At 42.9% G+C, this 20,479-nt stretch overlaps 3 protein-coding genes across 4 annotated transcripts in view; 1 reads left to right on the top strand and 2 right to left on the bottom strand.

Annotated features, from left to right (window-relative positions):
• Nucleotides 1-7,582, top strand: part of LOC147417914 (calmodulin-binding receptor-like cytoplasmic kinase 2) — an 87,517-nt gene extending 79,935 nt beyond the window's left edge. The window contains exons 7-8 of one of the 2 annotated variants that reach the window (XM_086506556.1): nt 6,648-6,851; nt 7,207-7,582. In XM_086506556.1, the coding sequence (XP_086362682.1) occupies nt 6,648-6,851; nt 7,207-7,332 (330 nt within the window). In that variant the 3' untranslated portion in view covers nt 7,333-7,582. Of the gene's footprint in view, nt 1-6,647; nt 6,852-7,206 lie in introns of those variants that run through there. The other variant, XR_015187240.1, reaches the window with a different exon arrangement.
• Nucleotides 7,583-13,669: 6,087 nt separating this feature from the next.
• On the bottom strand, nt 13,670-17,039 carry LOC147417915 (pentatricopeptide repeat-containing protein At2g13600-like). The gene is made up of 2 exons (XM_086507182.1): nt 16,902-17,039; nt 13,670-16,803 (listed from the first exon to the last, which is right to left on the bottom strand). The coding sequence occupies exon 2, from the start codon at nt 16,725-16,727 to the stop codon at nt 15,237-15,239; it is 1,491 nt and encodes a 496-aa protein (XP_086363308.1). The 5' UTR covers nt 16,728-16,803; nt 16,902-17,039; the 3' UTR covers nt 13,670-15,236.
• Nucleotides 16,954-17,838, bottom strand: LOC147417916 (pentatricopeptide repeat-containing protein At2g33680-like). The gene is made up of 2 exons (XM_086507183.1): nt 17,261-17,838; nt 16,954-17,141 (listed from the first exon to the last, which is right to left on the bottom strand). The coding sequence occupies exons 1-2, from the start codon at nt 17,655-17,657 to the stop codon at nt 17,098-17,100; spliced, it is 441 nt and encodes a 146-aa protein (XP_086363309.1). The 5' UTR covers nt 17,658-17,838; the 3' UTR covers nt 16,954-17,097.
• Between the last annotated feature and the right edge of the window lie 2,641 nt (nt 17,839-20,479).

The raw sequence follows: 20,479 nt of genomic DNA on the forward strand, positions 1-20,479 counted from the left end.
TCCGGGGGCATTCCGGAACGGCAGTTCCTGTTTGCACTGGCCACCCGAAACGTCAGACGTTCCTGGACGTTTCGGAACGTTCGGGAAGGGAACTGTCCCCCGGAACGCCAGAACGGAGGCTAGGGGGCGTTCCCCGGTAACTCTGACACCAGGCCCCTGGGCAATCCATGCCTCACATCAGTGGATATAGGTGGGAGACAGCCTACAGACAGGAGACACGCTCAGAGCACAGAGGGTGGGGCTCGAGAGGAGTGGCAGTGTTATTTAGAGAGGATCTGCAGCCAGTGATATATATAGCCCGCAGGGACGAGCAGGCTAGGTACATGTGGGTGAGACTGAAAGCAGAGACAGGCAGATACCTCTATCTAGCTATTTGTTACTTTCCCCCGAGTACATCAGTGTATGCACCACCCAAAGGACAATCCCCTTTCTCTATTTTGAATGATGACATATGGGAGTTCTCTAGGGACGGTGACATTATCATCCTCGGGGACTTCAATGCTAGGACTGCCCATCACCAGGCAGTGTTTTATGATACTTCAGAGGAGATGCTAAGAGAGATAGATATGGTAGAGACGGGCCTTGCCAGACTATCACACGATATGGAATATACTGAGTATGGGCGACACCTGATAGACATGGGCACTGCACATGGATTGGCCATCTTGAACGGCCTACAGAGATTTCCTGCTGCGAGAGGCTTTACATGCTTCCCACACAGACATGGAGCTAGCACGGTGGACTATGTCATGGCACAACCGAATCTCATCTCTAGTATCGAGGATCTCACAGTTGGGCCCAGACCGGTCGGGGTGGCGGTGGATCATGCTCTGGTGTCAATGACCATCTCCTTCCATTTCAGTGCAGCACACAGGCCACGAGTAGCAGTCCCTACTCGCTACACATTCACAAGGGAGACGGACTCTGTATACATGGACGGAATCTACAGACGCCTATGCACTGAGGACCCGAGGCGACCTCTGGAGGAGCTAACTATTGTACTGACACAGACATTACATGAGGCAGTAGTTGAAGCGAGAAAACACATCACGCTGAATTCTCTGTTTTCAGCCTCTAAAATGCACTAGAACACCTGGTTGGCAATTCCCTAGCTTCCCCAAAGCTCTTGGGACCTTTGGGCATCAAAAAGGGTAAAAACCCTAAACCTGCAAAAAATTACAGCAAGCTGTAATTCTCTGTTTCGGGCGCTGTTTTGCGTGCCAATCGCACCTTTAGGTAGTTCTTGAGTTCCTGCACCTGTAGGCTACTTGCCCTTTAAAGTCTTGCGGAATAGCTATGGAGCTGCCAAGGTCCATTTTGCCCTTTTGGTTTAAATTCCTAGTACCCACCAACTTATGAAGTCTCGGCGAGGGGCTAAATAACTTTAACTGAGCCTAGCCACCCTTTTACCAGTCGAGTTTCAGTGTTATCAGCCCAACCATCTCCTGGCTGCCTGGCCTTCACTGCTGTGGGTGAAACTCATGGGCCATTTCACACTGGCCATACAATGTCCGGCCATTTGTGACTTCATAAAGAGGTCCCAAAAATTAATTAAAAATAAAGGGAAGGAAACCAACAATTAAGGTTAGTGTTTGTCTCAAATTCGTGACATACCCCCCTCTTGAAATTGCAAACGCCCTTGATTGCATGCGTGGTATACATGCCACAAATGAGCGAGTGTAATCAACACCCTTTTATTATTGCATGCATCCGCAAAAAAGACTATGAAACATAGATACAAATGACTTAAAGAAGTGAGCATTATACCTTTAACACTTGTTAAGCAATATACACTACTATTGCACTAAATCTGTATGTACATATGATGTGCTAGGTCCAACATCACCCCTCTTTTATGCACACTGAGTTGGGGCATACATGGGTTGTAAACAAAAGGCTTCAAGATAAAGATGCAATACATTTGGTGAATCTACGAGTTCACTTTCTTCCATCCACTTTGCATCCATAGGTGGATAGTTTTTGAACTTCACCAAATAATGTCTTTCAACTTTTCTTTCTTTATGTGCCAAAATTTACTCAGGTACCAAGATCTCATCAAGTTCCTCCACTTCAGGTTGATCTTCATCTGGCATATCTTCTAGCCCATAGTTCCGGCACATCACTCACAAAAGGTCTTAGAAGACTCACATGAAACGCATTATGAATCTTCCAACCGTCAGGCAATTTCAGCCTATAAGCAATGTCACTGATCATATCAAGTACCTGAAAAGGCCCATAGTGCAAAAGAACACATTACCAGGTTAAAACAACAGTTCACGTCGGTGACGATCAACAGCCCTTTTCTGCTTTGCCCGAGTCTTCTCCAAGGCAAGGTTGGTTTTCTTATACATTTTCATCCATATTCTCTACATATCGATCTGCTTGAGAAATCTTATCCTTTGTTTGCAAAATGGGAGGAACCTTTTTGCCACCCTCAACAATTTCAAAGGGCGCCTTGCCTGTTGACAAATGCACCGTATTGTTGTATGTATACTCAAGCATAGGTAAATACTGTTCCCACTTGCCCTTATTGTCTGACACATAACATTTAAGCAGATCTAAGACAATAGAATTAGCCTCTTCTGACTGTCTTATCAATTTGTGGATGAAATGAGGTTGAAAACTTGAGCGTAGTGCCCATGTTTTCAAACAAGCCACTTTAAAATAGGCTCATCATACAAGGATCACGATCATTGACAATAGATTGTGGCATACCATGGCATCTAGCAGTTACACAATAGTGAATAAGTCAAAGCCTCCGAAGAAAGGGACATATCACCAAATATAGACGCAAATCCCGAGACGGGGTTAGTTTTCTCCGTTCTTGGTTATAGAAGCGATAGCATTTATGGGGTGTCTCTATACACTAACAAGTTTGTCCTTAACTGTGTTGAAACAGAACTCAACCATCCCACACAATTTGCAAAAGCCAGAGAGGAGGTCTGTAAGGATTCTAGGTACTAATTCTTAATTAAGTACTTAATCTCATGATTAAGACTTAAGAAACTTGAATTGTACTCGAGACAAGACTTAGAAGACTCTGTGTTTGATTGATTGAAATGTGTGATACAAGGGCTCTTTATATAGGAGACGAATAGACACAAATGAAAAGACACATCTCTTGGTGAAGAGACATGACTTTAGACATAAAGACACATCCTTTCGGCGAAGAGCTGCAACCATTCGGCGAAGAGTCGCACCCGTAGAGCGAAGAGGTGTGACCAGTCGTCGAAGGAGTGTGGCTTTTGGCGAAGAGACACGTCCTTTGGGCGAAGGGGTGTGACCATCCAAGCGCAGGGGTCCTCCTTGGCATGGCACTTCGCGTATCTGCAACTAGGAGTAGATGTATTGCTGTTAACATAGTCACAATCGTGACATTCCCTCCCTCTTTAAATAAAACCCAGGGTAGTTGAAGAAATTCCGGGAAGAAGGAAATGTATTTTTGTAGTGCTTCTGCATCCAAAGCTCTTTCTGTGAAGTCCCACGTCATGGCACTGTTATTGACCATGACTATTTTGCCAAACTGTGAAATGATCATATCTGCAACTTGTCTCATCTTTGTGAAAAGTACGAGTATCACATTTGCAACTTAATTATTGCCTTTGTCAAAGTCATTTGTAACTTCGAGCTTTGTCCAATAAAAGATTGAGTTTGTATCTGCTTCGAGTGAAATTATTGGTAAACTGACTTGAGTTTTCTTTTGAGTAAAGACCACTGGTTGGAAATCTGTAAGGTATTCCATTGGTTTGTCTGGAACCGTAAAATCCTTTTGAAGGGATGTCGTAGACTGAGACAGATTAGTGTTTGGAGGTATATCCATCTGTAAAGGTTTATCTGTGAAACAAGTTGTGTCCAAATATTCAATTGCAGCGACTGAAGTTGTGTTGCAAGATTTTGTATCCGTTTTATCCTTTGTATCATTGAAGGTAAGAATTGGTATCTTCAAGTTTGAAGAATTATCATTCACCACAGCATCAGTTATCTCATCAGAAACAAAGACTTCATTCTGCAAGGGCGGTGACAAGGATTTTGTTTTTGCCTGGACCACAACCAAAGAAGTTGTGTGTGTTTGGGATGCCACACATGAACCAAAATCTCTTGAATCTTCAGCTTTATCAGCGGGTATTAAGGCTTCCAGAGTAGGAGAAGCATGGCATGGCTCGCAAGGGGGAACTTGTCTAGCGTTGCGGCGTTCACGACCGAGTACTTGACTAGGGTCGGAAATATGTGCCACTATGTGAGCCCACTTCGAAGAGGTTGAATGCTCTTTAAGGGGAGATCTTCTGAAAGCTTCATGTTGTTGACTTTTGCCGATGATCATTTTGAGGTTGAGGCTTGTTATAGCAGTAATGCTGCAAAGAATGTTGCTTCTGAGCACGTTGTTGCTCAAGCAAAGTGAGTTTGTGTTGGGTTGTCTCTGAAGAAACATGTCGAGGGTGAGAAATAGATTGCTGAGAAACCGTCGAAAACTATTTGATACCAAAAGGTTGTTGCAATTGTCGCCGGATAGCGTCCAATTTCACTGTAAGTGAGGAGATGTCTTGTTCCAAGGCGGCTACCCGCTGCTTCCACAATGAGAGGTGAGAGTCCATACTCGAGCATGAACCGTTGATGAAAAGGAAGGCTTTGCTCGGATGATGGGTCTTATTTGTTTTAGTGTAAGGCTCTTTTAATGGTTGCACATGGGTTGTAATTCTTGTGTATAAATTTTGGGGTAGGCCAGCCAAGTTTGGCCGGCCACTTTGGGTTTAATAAATTTGGGGGTTTTTTTTTTAATTGATAAGGTGTGTTGGCATTGGCTTTTTAAAAAATTGGGGGTTTTCACATGGGGTTTTAAAAAATTTGGGTAGTGGGCGGCCACTCAAGGCAAGTGAACTTTGGGCGGCCACTTAATAAGTTAATTTAGGTGGCCACTTAAACTTTAGAATAGGCAAATTTGCCCAGCGTCAAAATAAGGCTGCCATCGTTAAAATCTGCCCAGAGTAAGAAGAAAGAGCAGCGCTGTCCAGCCAGCGTAAACAAAACTCTGCCGCTTGGAGAATTTAAAATCAGCGCAAAAGAATGCCCAGCAAAACGTTCAGCGCGTGGAAATTCAGCCAGCGTTCAATATGGCAGCGTTTCAGCATGAAAGGCAGCCAACGCACGAAGAGGCATCAAGAAGGGATGCGCAAATTGAAAGGCACGCCGCCGGGAACGGGTGTGAGCACGGGGGAGATGGTGTGCGAGGCTCGAGCACTTGGGGAAAAGATGTGTCTTGTGCCCTTTTGCGTAAGGGGTGTGAGTGTGATTCGATAAGGCACATCCGCTCGAACCTCCTTATGAAGGGTCACAATCACCGGTACGCCCGCACACACACATCTGCATCTCTGTCCTTTATTCTATATGTATGTAATTGGAACATAATAAATTTAAGTTACCTCATACGCGTAGTAGAAGTACACCATCTTTCCTCTGCGGCCATACAACACACGAGGTGAGTGTCGCGGGTAGGGTCGGCAACGGCGAGGCTAGGTAGACGCCAAGTCCAAAGGCCCGGGATTTTTTTTTTTTGCTCTGATACCACTGTAAGGATTCTAGGTACTAATCCTTAATTAAGTACTTAAACTCATGATTAAGACTTAAGAAACTTGAACTGTACTTGAGACAAGACTTAGAAGACTCTGTGTTTGATTGATTGAAATGTGTGATACAAGGGCTCCTTATATAGGAGACGAATAGACACAAATGAAAAGACACATCTCTTGGTGAAGAGACATGACTTTAGACATAAAGACACATCCTTTCGGCGAAGAGCTGCAACCATTGGGCGAAGAGTCGCACCCGTAAAGCGAAGGGGTGTGACCAATCGTCGAAGGAGTGTGGCTTTTGGCGAAGAGACACGTCCTTTGGACGAAGGGGTGTGACCATCCAAGCGTAGGGGTCCTCCTTGGCATGGCACTTCGCGTATCTGCAACTAGGAGTAGATGTATTGCTGTTAACATATTAGTCACAATCGTGACAAGGTTGACTACCTGGGATGTAGTTGCCTCCTCTTCTTTGAGCCCTCTGTTATGGGGAGTACCACATGTCTTTACCTAATAAAAAGAGAGTGACCCAACACACAAGCCATGCTTAAGCACGAAGGACTAAGTAGAGGGGCTCACCTTACAATTTTATAGGTTGGCCTGGTTGCCTTGGAGATTTGCACCCCCATTCCTTCATCACCACCACGAGCAGGCAGCCCGTCGAGTTAACTCAGAGAGAGAGGGAGATAATAGCAAAGCATGAAAATAAACTATCATTTCAAATTACCACTACAAGGCTCAAGAATTATATGAGGCGTGAGGCATGTAGGGCCCTCCCTTTTCCCATGCAAAAAAGGTATTTAGAACAAGCAAAAATTTTCCCTGGGGTTTAGGGTTCGGGTTTTTTTAGAGATGGGGGAAAAGAAGGCACGTGTGCAGGTGTGTGCGCGTCTCTGTGTCTGTCTCTGTCTGTCAAGAAAAACTATGTAGGAGTTGGAAGTGCAGTTTCATGTATGACTCCCACATCATGGGTTGTGTCTAAGTTCACTTTCATATTCTTTATGGCATTTTTACAATGTAGTTCTGAATTTTTTAAACTATAAGGTTATAATAGATTTTCTTCCTAACATGAGATTATGTCAGGCTTTCAAGCTATTCCTTAATGGAAAGGTTATGGAGGTGCTGGATCCCAGACTAGAAAAGACAAATGCAGCCTGCAAGGTGGCAGAAAGAGTTTGTGAACTCGCCTTTCGGTGTACAGCACCCACAAAACAAGATAGGCCAACCATGAAAGAAGTTGCAGAAACCCTTTGGAATGTCAGAAAAGAATATCAGGAGCTATTGGAGGTGCGGATAAACAGATGCGAGTCGGAGAAACAAAATGTTTGATGCCTCCAAGTTTTATCACAAAGGGGGATGGAAAGGGCTAAGAGCAGCAAATGTTGAATTATGAATGTGGAAGCAAGGGCATTCTGTCACCGACATGTGGATATCCAGTCATAATGTCAGAAGTTAAGAGGAGCGAAATGCTACAAGCCACAAATGTGCAAGCAAGTTCTGTCATTGCCGTGTGGATATCCAGCCCGTTCGCCAACACTGCACTCATTGTTCTTTCCAGCTGTATCTTTTCCTTCTCGTCGTCTTAGTGCCTCCACAGTCAATGCACTTACTGACCAAGTTGTGCATGTGTGCTATTCCACAGAGCACTTTGATGTTGGCGAGGCTGTCGGTACAAGCCGTGTATGTGATTTGTATCAAAGGATTTCGTGAACCATTTCACTGTAGTACACGATCTGTATATCATGTAAGCGTTCTTACACCAGGATAGTCCTCCAGTTCTTGAAAGTCAACTCAATATTTCTTCTCTTTCCCAACTTTGTTTGCACCACCTGCAGTGCCTGGAGAGGCGTCTGGCGATTAAAAATACTTCTCCAGGCTGAGATGGATGCAGACATTTGTATTTTATTGCTTTGTGCAAATCCATGTTTATCATATAAATTTGATAGCAAGAAACCTTCTACATTCTTGAACATGTATTTAGCACTGTTTCATGGCAAATAGTTGCTCTTTGTTGCTGAGATGGATGCAGGCATTTGTGTTTTATTCCTTTGTGCAAATCCATGTTCATTGTAAATTTGATAGCAAGAAACCTTCTGTGTTTCTTGAACATGTGTTTATCACTGTACCACACCAAATAGTTGCTTTTTGTTGAGATGGGTCACGGTGTTCACCTTCTAGGTGCCTTGTCCTATCGCCGATTATCCTTGTTTTGGTCTTAGGCTTAGGTATTACTCTCACAAGTGTTCTTACGTCTATTGTTGATTTTCCAGTGTTTTTCTACTTTTTAAGTTGTGGGCCCTTTATTATGATGTGGGTATTCCTTTTAGTCTCCTCAACTAATCTGTGAGCCCATAAATAGGTCCTGGGGCCATTGGTCCTCTAAAGCAGCATGGACATGTCAATGGATCTTATCACCAGTGTTCACATAAAACCTGCAGACAATCACATTGCTCCTGGTTTTTGCCTGGGAACTAAAATATGCACTTTGAAAAACTGTGAATTATGTCTTTGAGAAGCTAAATTTTTGGAATCTGTAGAGCTTTGGGAAAAATCTGCATATTTCATCTTTGATGTATATGCTCTGTTGAACTCAGCATTCATGTGTGGCTTTCGTTCGTTCCTCTCTCGACTATGGAATGATAGCACCTGTATTTTCAACTTTGACGGTTGTCTTTTTCACTAGTTTCTACTGTTGTGAGGCATGAAGTGGTCTCTTTGTATGACCCATTGCATGCTAGTTTTACTCTACTTGCATCCCTACTAGGTGTAATCCCTCTTTGTCGTTACCAAGGGAGAACAATGGCCAAAGTTCTTACACCATCATCCTCTGCAGTTGGTTGGTGTAGAGCTTCAGTGTCGCACTCTATAGATGCCTATCCTCGGCTTTTATTTGAGATGAATGGTTCTTGACATGATGTCTGCTTTGACGACAAGAATTTCCTTATTTTCATCAAAGATTGGTAGTTTAAGGTATACACTTGCCAGCTTTATTTCTGTGGGCCTCCATTGCTTTAACCTCAGCAGCTTGAGATTGTTGCGTCTTTGATAACTTTACAACTTTTTGCTTCTTGGTGTCACAAATTTCGTGCCTACTCCCATTACATCGTACTTATAGCAGTGTCTCTCTAACCTTGTACTGATAGCATTGTCCTTGAATGATCTCTGTCATGAGAAGAAGCTAAGGGTCATATTGAAATCCCACTATAAATGTCTTCATCCTTTGTTCAAGGTTAGGTACAAGACTTGGGTAACAAAGGTAGAGCAAAGAGGATGAGAAAGCAATTGGGAGATGGTAAGGAGAATACGAGCATGAATCAATGATGAGCCATGTGGGTGCTCTGGTCCTACTCACCCTTATATGTGGGCATTGTGGGTGACAATCGAGCATGTTGAAAATTATGCCTACGCAGGAGGTGGAAACAAGTTGAAAATGGTGCGCGTGCGGGGATGATGCCTAGGAGCCATTGGTTAGAGTGTGCAATGCCCTGCCTTGAATCACAAGTATGACAGAAGGACCAAGTGCTTAGGCACTCAAAATGTGTGTACATCCCCCTCCAACCACAGATTTAAGAAATGACTAAGGAAACTATCATATTTGAGACATAGGCTCCTTGAGGTAACTTGGTAGGGGAAAAGCTTCATGTTACTGCGAGCGTTGAGTTTACACGTGCAATATATGAATAATTGTTTTGAAATGGTTGTGTGTTGACCTCAGTATTAACCATAACACACAAATATATCATTTCCTAATCACTCCTCACATATCCGGGTTTGCAATGATAATTCCTCAATTGAAAATGAACAATCAGTTTTATTACATAATTCAAGGTCAAACCTGGGTATTGTAGCTGTAAATCTTGGCATATAGTGTGCATTTAAACTTGGGCTTTTCTTTTAGTTTTCATTGAAAATGAACAGCCACAAATTATAAGGTGAAATCAAGCAATGTCTTGATTTCACCTTATAATATCTTCTATGAACTTGTGTCTTGGGCATTGTGCAACAAAACTTGACAGCTGTCAATAGCATGAAACGTCTAATTTCATTGTTTTTATTCTTGAGATGCCCATGGGAACATTTAAACTATAAATACTTTTAGTTTGTCTATATGATCATTGAACTAGCCAATGAAAAAGAACCTTTTTATCCAAATAAAAAATGAGTGGCTCCTCTAAGATCTTTTCATTTAGTGTAAATAAAGATAACAGGATTTGTGAGGTAGGATAGTGTAAGAAAGGATTTTAGAGCCTTTGACATGGTTTGGCTAGGGCAATGGCACCATTGATTTTCCAGTCAACGTCTCAATGTAACAATCAATCCCCCACGGTGAGAGGAGACATTCTTTTGTACGCATGTTTTGGTCATATGACCTACCAAGGATGATAAATTCATACCAAGGAGTACCCACATTCATACCAAAGGCACCCTCATTGATAGGGCGATTGAGCTTAGGAAATCGAGACGACCACGACCGAGATGCAGAAGCACACTTCACCGGAGGAGACTACAACAAAGGATTAGAAGCATTCTAGCCAGACACCCAGAATGCTCCTAAGAAGTTTATTTAGTACTTTGTATTTAGTTTTTTCACATTTATTTTCACACTTTCACACTTTTCACACTTAGTACTTTAGTACTAAGGTACCCAGACATTGTAACAGATTCACCACTTTTGTATCAGTTTGGTCTCATAGGTCATTCTGGCCTTTCGAAGACGTTAATATAACATTTCATTTCATTTCATTTCTCTCTCTCGGGGTAGTCTTCAGTGGACCGGAATTTTCATTGAGGAGAGCAACATAGATTAGATTGACGAGCACTAATGCAGCCTTGGGAGGTTTGAAGAAGATGTGTTCGCAGGTTCAGTTTCAGGAACCTCAAACAAAGCTGTGGCCTTTTGACACTCTAGTGGCTTCAGCTATGCTCTATGGGGTTCAGACTTGGGGCCCCTTAGTGGGTCATCAGGGCAGATCTGGTAGCACTGATGGATGGAGATGTATGGAGAGGCCTCTAGTCTCTATGATCTCTCGGATGATTCGGGCTCAGTGCCATATGAGATTATTCGGGCTGAGCTAGCTGCCCCTCCTCTCGTAGTTGAGGCCCTTACTTCCTTCATGCATAATTTATGGGACCTTCCCAGAGACAGATATGCTCGGCTAGCACTTGAGTCATGTTGGTATGGGGCAGATGACATCATGGTTTCAGTCACACGGCTTCAGCATGGATAGACTGCCTCCATTCTTGTACTCCTTGGATGAACCTTCCCTTTCTCTCACACGGATGAGACCACTAGACTTATACGTCAGGATTTGATTCAACTAGATACCAGAAGCACATGGATATAGCCGGTACAAGAGTTGGCACGAAGATGGCTTTCTATAGAGAGCATCTCCTCGAACTAATAGAGGATGGATATGTGATCAGATTGGCCTATATGGACACTCATTCATCCTGTGGGATACGATGTGCTATTGATCAGATGCGCACATCATCGCATCAGCTACAAATTGAAACTGACAGATTTAGGAGAGCACTGCAGTAGAAGCAAGGATATGCCAGTTATGTCGTATAGAGCCAGAGACAGAGTTACATCACATTTGTCATTGTCCGGTATACTACGAGATACGAGTCCGCTTCCACTGTCTGTTCAAAGAGGGCTTTGGACCGTTGGCTAGAGTCATGAGATATCACGATCAGAGTGCCTCGGGTTGTCTTTGCTAGAGCTGCACAAACACAGGGAAAGTCTCTTGAGGAGACCAGTTAGTGAGAGACATTCACAGAGGGAGATCACTGACTTCTTTAGAGCAAGGACTCAGCAGCTAGATTGCGTGCTTCACAACAGAATTCAGAGCCCACTTCTACAATAGGTATATTAGTGGAGAGAGCCATTGAGCTCGGGAGAGCTAGAAGCCCACGTCTACGAGGCGACCACGACATCGACGGAGGCTCCGTCTGAGAATCATGACTATTCTAGCACGACATGGGAGAGGCGGACATTGACAAAGCTCTTCAGCGACTGATGCAATACTTTCTCGGACGACGCCCGATGCCAGGCATCCTCAGGCATGGATGATGATGATGATTTTTCAGGCAGCCGATTTGAGTCTTTTAGTTTTAGTCTTTCACTTTACTTCATTTTATTTTTGTACCCAGACATTGGATTAGATCCACAAGGATTGTATCCGTTTGGTCTCATAGGTCATTTTGACCTTTTGAAAACATTCAATATAACATTTCATTTCATTTCATTCTCTCTCTCCTTTCCCCCTTCCAAGTCCTCCCTAGCTCTGTGCATCTAAGGAAAGATTAGGCCAGCCTCAGTGATTCCCATCTTTGTTTCTCCAAGCAATAAGAATGCATAATGTTCTTCTTTGACCATGTATTTCATGGAGCTACTCTGTGTGTGGTAGTTTTTCCTGAGGCCTATCTGGGGATCACTGTTATTGACTTGCCATAGGGTCAAACACTTCTGAGTTGAGAAGAATCAAAGTGAGACTAGTGAACAAAGTACATTTGAATGGTTGAAATTAAGCCTACAAAATCTCTCTCTCTCTCTCTCTCTCTCTCTCTCTCTCTCTCTCTCTCTCTCTCTCTCTCTGTCTTTTTCTCTCTCTCTCTCTCTCTCTCTCTCTCCCCAAATCCTCAAGAGGAATCCGATGTGCCGCGCTTCATACATTACACCAGCCATATTGTCCCCAACTACAAAACCATGTTCTTTACCGAAAGACGAAATCGTACTCGCCCTTATATGCCTATCCTCTTGTGGACGATACACAATATTGGAGCCATTCGGCCTAGCTCCCACTCTCTTCGATGCGAGACATGGCGTTGGGGCTATGGAGAAGAGTCAATTCGACTCTGCACATTACACTCATTGCAAGTTTGAGAGTCTTAAGTTCCAATGCTCAGCTTTTGTTCACATCCGAACTTGCTTGTCTCACATTTTCAGCCATGACTTAGACCTACACACTTTACTCTCCTGCCCACAATGTGAACTCTCCGTTGCGATTCTCATCACCACAAATCTTGGAGCATCGAGAATCACTTATCAGCCCCATACATAGTACATCACATGTATCTATGGTCCCATAGGTCATGTTTGACCTTCGACGATGATAATAAAATCTATCTCTCTCTCTCTCCCCTTCCTCATAAAAGATATCCGCATTGAATTGTATCAAGGGGTTAGCAACAATGGTTGAAGGGGAAGGTGTGGTGATTGAATGTCAAAAACCATGAGAAGAGATTTTCTTTGGTGGTTTTAATCTTGTGAGTTGACTACATTTGAATGTTTTGGTTTTAGAAAAATGGTTTATTCAAAAGCCAAATTTCTATGCTCTTTCATAAGCTCTACCTGCTTTTTTTCTCAAATTGAGCAGTGAAACATGTTTAGATGCTTATGCAATGAAGCTTGCTCAAACAGTTACCCAAGATAGTGCATGATTATCATGAGGATATGCGGGGATTCACATCCAAGGGCCCTAGAGAGGTAGTGCACCTGACAACCGCACTTTCTTTAGATTGGAGATAGGTGTGTGACATCCAAGGAGTGTGGCCACAATATGGGGTATAACCGAATCAACTCTAGTCTACCGAATATGCTTCATGTGTTTCACAATCAAATCTTGATGAAGTACCCTTCTAGAACCAGGTCTCCATTGGTAAAGGAAGAGAATTCCCCAACTCAATGACATGCTTCATTCATAACTTACACTATAAGTTTTCTTGAAACATTGTTGGTGAATGAATAATGGTAACAAACTCCGAAATGGTATACGTAAATGAACGTTTTCCATCTATTTCAACTTGTGCTCTCTTATGGAGAAACATTTTTTTTTTCTCTTGTATCTTTGCAAAGGTTTCTATACAAGACTCGTTCAATTTCCCCAAAGAAAGAATAGGAGGCATGTGCAGGTCATCATCCACTCCAAATTTCAGCCAATCCCTATCTAGCATGCTATCATTACAATTTTACAAAAGAATATGCGACTTATCTCATGCTTTTACAAGTAAATCAGTAGATTCAAATCGACATAGTATCCCTTGTTTTTATAAACAAGATGGACTCACATTGATATCCTCAAACACCGAACAGTCGAACAACAAGTCTTATGAAGGGACTTTTACAATTTAATCTGTCTTTTGAAGAGCCCATTTACAAACTGAAAAATTGAATAAAAGAATTTGTACACCTTTCTCTTTCTCTTTGTATGGCATGTTTTCACGTGCCAAAAAGAATAACAAGCTCATATTCGAAGATATATCTTCAGAGTGTAGTTTACATAATAGCATCAAAATTTCAAGGCATCTTCCTCCGCATTTCTTGGCATCTCCCTCTTGGGCACTCAATGATAGCTCTGGTTTGCCTATGATGCGCGTGTTGGCCGGGTGGGTGTGGGCATCATCCCCGGCTGAGCACCTAGAGAAAAGCAAATAACTGCACTCTGAATTGTATACTATGATTGGTTTTCAGGGCCATTGTGACAGACTAGCTACCATGGAAGCTCAAGAGGACAGTGAAGCTCTAAGGGTCCCATTCTTCTATTTTTGGGTTCTGCACATTAGCCACTTTTTAAAGTATAGAGTGACCATGCCAAAAGTCCTGAGAAAAACCTTTCCAAATGGATTCAGACCAGAAACTGACATGCTTAGGCTTACCAAAACTGCCAGACTTTATTTCAAACTCCTCTACTACTTCAATCCAAGAGGCATTGGCAAATTCCAATTACCTTAGTGTTTGAATTTATTGCAACAGATCACGGCAGAATCACATACCATATCTTTCCTGCGTGTTTACGGCAACTGTTAAAAAAATACTGAGCTCAAAACCAGTCAGAAAAACTGATATATAGAAAAGCCATTTGAGTTTATACAGTTGTACATGGGAACAGAGAGCATCTAGTGGGAATGATCACATAATGAAAGTTCTGCCGTGCTTTTGGACACACTGCGACTCAGGATATCATTGAGAATTTATGAAGGCATGCTGTCGATGGGTATTGAACCTAGTAGATGACTCCACATTGCCTTCCAAATAACAAAGGTGGAGGAACTCATTGATCCAAACTACCACAAACAAATTGAAGAATGATTCTTTAAAATAGGTTTATGAGGCTATAAGACAAAAGCCATTTCTGCGCCAATGACAAGCAGTCAAGTCCTCTCATAGAAATGGGAAGTCAAAGTTAGTCCAGCGCTTTCCTTATAAAAAAGGTGGGGGTGCTTGAGTCAAAACAAAGCATGTGCAATGTTGTTGACCAACACTTCACCTCCACAACCCCGAGAGCCCTCTTGGTGTCCTGATGCATGAGCAGTCCAAGGATTTGATTCCTATAACAATTCCCAATGATGGGACTCTATGAACGTGTTGACAACCAAATGAGCTGTGGATAGCCATGCTTGATTTTGCAACACACAAAGCTTCTTCACGTTGCTGACACGCGACTTGATGATAAATAAGCCGCCTTGCTTGTAACAGACCTGCCGTGTGTGAGCATGCACTGAATGGCATATTGTTAAACTGTTAAAGTGGTCTCTAACCAGACCCAATGGCCTTACTTCGGCTGATGGACAAAATGAGCTGCATAGGCCCCGATTATGCCACCATGTGCTTAACCAAGCTTTGACCATGCCACTATGTGGTTAACCAGCGAATTGTTTCTTTTCACCTAGCTAAGGGTGGCCATAACATACCTCAAAACTACCCATGGACTCCTCGTCTAAGATGTTCCTTTCACTGGTTCCATCTTCTTCCAAAAAAAGCCGCTTCTCATAATCAATCAAGCTTAATAAGCGTTCCGCATCCTCTTCTCTCCCGACTGCACAGTAAATGTTTGCCAGCATGATGTAAGGGACATGATCTTCTGGATCCACCTCAACCACATGTTTTGCAGAGTGTTCTGCCCTCTCCACATCAAGCAGGTTTCGGCAAACCGTGAGTAGCGTCATCCATGACAATGGACTAGGCTGAAATGGCAACATCTCAATCACCGCTTCTGCTTCACAAGACTGGCCAGCTCTTCCAAGCAAGTCTACAATGCAATCAAAATGTTCCAATGCTGGTGATACTCCAAAAGTATCATTATTAAGGTTCCACAAATAGCCAAAAGCTTCTTCTAACAAGCCTGCATGGCTGCATGCAGACAAATATGTTACATATGAAATCCTGTCTGGACTCATCCCATCCTGTTGCATTCGCTGTAAAAGAAGAAGAGCCTCATTACCAAGGCCATGTTGTGCATGAAGAGCAATCATCACATTCCATGATGCTATGTTATAAGCAAGCGTTCCACCAAACAAACTAGAAGCTGCACACAAATCTCCACATTTTCCATACATGTTAATAAGTCCATTGACAACTGCAATCTCTGATTCAGTTGCATACTGTTGGACATGGACATGCATTCTTTTTCCCTCGTTTAGAGCAGCTAGACTGGTACATGCCACAATGGTGTTCAAATATGTTACAACATCTGGAACCACTCCCTGCTCCAGCATTTGCTCATAAAATTGAAGAGCTTCCTTAGCATGCCCATTGAAAGAGTATGCAGAGATCATGGTGGTCCAAGAGACAACATTAGGCTCTTGTAAAAGATCAAAAGATGCCCTTGCATTTGTCAGGCTGCCCGTTTTCCCGTACATATTGATCATAGCTGTTGTTACAACAACATCTGAGCAGAATTCACTGAGTTCAAGTCGAGCCTGAAACGACTTCATGCAAAGGAAGTCTGCTTGACACGAAATGGCATCAAGCACGCAAATAAAAGTGACCTTATTTGGTATGACTCCAGTTTGCTGCATGAGGTAAAAAAATCGCAATGCCTCCTTGCAAACCCCATTTTGGGCAAAAACTGAAATCATTGCATTCCATGAAACTACATCTCTCTCTGGCATCTCATCAAATGCCTTTTGTGCCTCTTCCAAGCTTTGGCACCTACCATACATGCTCACCAAAGCATTTCCGATAATAATTCTTCCTCCATAACCACTGCGTTTGATGCAATCATGCATCTGCCTGCCCTCTCCTAGGGCTGCCTGGCTACCACAAACATCAAGAATGTGTATGTAGCTAATCATGTCAATAATGATGCCTTCATTCTGCATTCCAACCAGAAGTTTCACGGCATCTCTAAGAGATCCGTGTTGGGAGTATGCCGCAAGCATGGCATTTGACGCAACCACATTCCTAGCGCATAGAAGGTCAAAGAGCTTTTGGGCATCTTTTAAGCTGCCACATTGGCTGTACATACGAACAAGTGCGTTAGATATGGCAAATTCTGATTCAAAATTAGTATAAATGACATAAAGATGCATTCTCTTGCCTTGGCAAAAAGATACCTGGGAGGTACATGCGGATAATATACATGCAAAGGTAGCTCTAGATGGGAGCACTCCCTCCATCAGCATTTGATCAAAGAGCTGCAGTGCTTCTTTGCCATGCCTATTTTGTTTATATCCCGAAATCAAAGCACTCCATGTGACAGCATCACGCTTGGGCATTGCATCAAAAAGGCGTAGAGCACGGTGTTGATCATCACACTTCCCATAAAAGGTGATCAAAGCTGTGGCCACCACAACCTGCGACTCACATCCACGGCCAACAACATGAGCATTCATTATTTTGCCCTGCTCAAGCAAATTCAAGCTGGTACACACAGAAATCATGCTAATGTAGGTGATCTTGTCAGCAAACATACCTTCTTGCAGCATTTGATCGAATAGATGGAGAGCTTCATGGGTCCGATTGCTCCGTGAGTAAAGCGCGATCATATGATTCCACGCACAGATAGTGCGACAAGGCATCTCAGCAAACCAGGTAGCTGCATCTTCAACTGCTCCACATTTACTGTACATCTCTAAAATAAGGAACCCTAAGAACATGTGTGCGCCATGGCCATGAGTCATGATGTGATGATGCACATGCCGTGCATGCAGAAGTTCCTTCGATGATCCGCACGCCTGGAGAAGGGATGCATATGTGTCGAGATCGACGTGGGTAGTGGTGTTCAGCTCTTTCAGAGCTTTGAGTGTACGTGGGTCGAGCTCGGACGTGCCCATTGCAGAGATTGAGTAATGTCTCTGCTTGAGCTTCATGCAGCCGGCTCCAGCCCAACGGAATTGGGCTTCTTGCAGATCATGGTAAACTTGGTGGACGGACTTTTGCCATTGCTGCGGCGTGTATGGGAACGGTGAGAGATAGAGCGGACCGGATTCCGGGGCTCGCTCCGCCTCAACCCCAAGCCATGGAATCAACGACGTGCAAGCGAGACTCAACTAGTCTTGCTTGGCGGGCCTTGCTATAGGCCTATAACATCTATAGAACTAGTTCGGCTGGCCGCCTTCGGGCGGTCTCTCTCTCTCCCCCTCTTTCCCTCTTTATCACGTGCAAAGGGGCTTGTTTTTGTTTTGGACTTTAGCTTTCAAGTTGCAGATTGCGACACATGTAAAGAGCTCCCCCTTCCGCCATATTATATTAGTAGATATAACATGACATATGCAAATTGACATTCATTTCAAGTTTTGGAATGTCAGTTTGATTCATCTAGAATACATGCACCCAATGTTTAATTGATCTCATCTAGGACTGGTTTTCTTTCACAAATAAATAATGGTCTAAGAACTGAAGCAATTCAAGGTTCGTTGCATGTCTTACAAAGCATGACATCTTGTATAAAGTTGCAAGTAGCCAATCGATGGAGCTTGTGATATGGCATGTGTTATAAAGCTCTCGTGCGTGACTACAAATTGGGAATAGTAAGGCAAGGTCACCGAGCAAGAGAACACATTTGTTGTTGAAGGGATCTGCAATGTCCTACTTTTTATGTTGACATTTTGTCTTACAATAAGGTCAAAATTCGTTTGGATTAACATGGATACCTCGTCTATAATTATAATATCTGCCTCTTTTATGTCCAAATATCACTCATCGGTCTCGTGAATAGAGAGGGGATACTATTGATTCGGGACTGGTATCTTGAACTAGTAATGGATTGTAGATGCAATGTTGCTAAGTCTTGTTGTTACCGCTCCGATGGCAAAGCACCCAATGATAATACATGAGTGAGAGCAGCAAGAGTGCCTATTTCAATGGTCTATCGATCTTGTTTATCGCTATATATGTGAGGTATGCCGCCGTACAGGAGGGACATATTTTTAGATTGTGAGCAAAGATGTCACATTGCATGCTCCTTTATACAATGCAATAATGTAACATTTAATGGCCTAGTAACTTGTGTGTAGTGGAAAATAGCATGAACATTAATAGATTCCTAATGAGAATAACAAGAGTGCTTGGGTGGAGAGAGCAACAAAAAGTATAACACCTAGTTAGATAGCATGAATAATATTTCAAAAGAGAGAGAAATTAAGCTATTGACACAGTTGAGGACCGGATTTGCATGTAGCCGGTCCCCCCTCCAAAAGGCTTTGTATTATGGTTTCTCCCATCAAGAGAGACATTTTACAATACAATTCTTTGTGTTCCTTCAATACTAGCTAGTGCAATGAAGATGGAAACTTCAAGCATTAAGCAAAACACTTATTAAACACAACATCGGTTCCCTCACGGTCTCAGACCCAAGACCTCACACACCTTCGAAGATGGTGAGAGCTAGCAGGGTATAAGAGTAGATTGAGAGGAAGAAGGAGTAGTCTTACGAGAAAGATGTACATCTCCTCACGTAATCACTGATATTAGCATAGCTTAGCTTAGTAATTAGCATGGTAGAGGAGATGAGCATGCATTGAAGCTTGGCTCTTGGTTGGATTTGCATCACAAAGCCAAGAGTTGTTGGTGTAGGCCTCCCTTCTCACAAGCTTGGAGTAGGTGATAAGCTTTCCATTAAAGCTTGAGAAGTAGAGAGAGAGTCTTCTTACTCCACACATGGACTAGTATGTGTGTGTGTGTGTGTGCGCGCAATAATGCCTTTGAAAAATCACCCCCCTCTCTCTCTCTCTCTTGGTTGACCCCTCTTGCTAATTGCTCATGCTGCAACCCTATCGGACCTCCCCAAGCCTAGCCAATGGAATTTCAAGTGCATAAGTGATAGCCTTCTAACATGTGTCCCCCTTTCCCCTTTTGTGAGAGCTTTAGGTTAAATATAAATGCAACTAACTCTCATTGGACCCCTTTGTCTCCTAGCTAATAGGAATCAGGCAAGCCATTGGGCTACTGAATGCTCATTGGACCCCTTGGGAGACTGTCCAATAGTCTTCCAAAGAGCTTAATTCTTATTGGTTCTTTTAAGTGTTTTTAATTCAATTAAACTAGATTTACTCTAGCCTAATTCTCATTGGTCCACCTTCATGGACATCCAATAGGATTTGAGTACACCTTGTGGGCATCTGGGCTAAGGAGCTGACATGTGTCCCTCATTCCCTTTGTGTAAAAGGGAGCTTTTGTGTGTGTGTGTGTGTGTGTGTGTGTGTGTGTGTGTGTGTATTTCTCTCTCATCCTCTACTTGCAAGGCTAGTCCCCTCCTATGTAGGGATTATGAAGACTTTTTGGGACACACACAAAGCATCCAATTTCCCTAGTGTTTGACCTTTGGACACAACCTTTGAATTTTGGAACCTTAGCATTTTGGAAGTCTTAATGGGCTGAACCTTAGGGTCTTTTAAGCCCATTGTTGCACCTTGCTCTTTTGCAGATGGCCCCTCCTTTGGATCCCTATTTTCCCTCCTTTGGATCCATACTGTGTTCGGTCTGCTAGCTTAACCAATACTCTAGCTTTTTCTCCCTTGGCATTTTCCCATATTAAATGATGAGTTTGACATGAGAAAATCATTTAGGAGAATTAGATATTAGTTATTATGACATTACCTCTCTCTTGAAATCATAGTCGTCCTCGACTATGGGGTAGAGAAGATAAAGCATATTCATTAGTCCTTTTTCTAGTGGGTAGAGGATCCCTATG

Source organism: Adiantum capillus-veneris, chromosome 30 (genome assembly GCF_014529385.1).
Source record: "Adiantum capillus-veneris isolate H3 chromosome 30, ASM1452938v2, whole genome shotgun sequence".
Taxonomy (NCBI): domain Eukaryota; kingdom Viridiplantae; phylum Streptophyta; class Polypodiopsida; order Polypodiales; family Pteridaceae; genus Adiantum; species Adiantum capillus-veneris.

Bases quoted from the DNA above. Each gene is read 5' to 3' on its own strand.
- LOC147417915 (XM_086507182.1), bottom strand. From the start codon at position 16,727: ATGCTTGCGGCATACTCCCAACACGGATCTCTTAGAGATGCCGTGAAA.
- LOC147417916 (XM_086507183.1), bottom strand. From the start codon at position 17,657: ATGAAGCTCAAGCAGAGACATTACTCAATCTCTGCAATGGGCACGTCC. The intron at 17,142-17,260 runs GTATGTTTGCTG...TGTGAGTCGCAG, and splicing joins CGATCAAATGCTGCAAGAAG to GTTGTGGTGGCCACAGCTTT.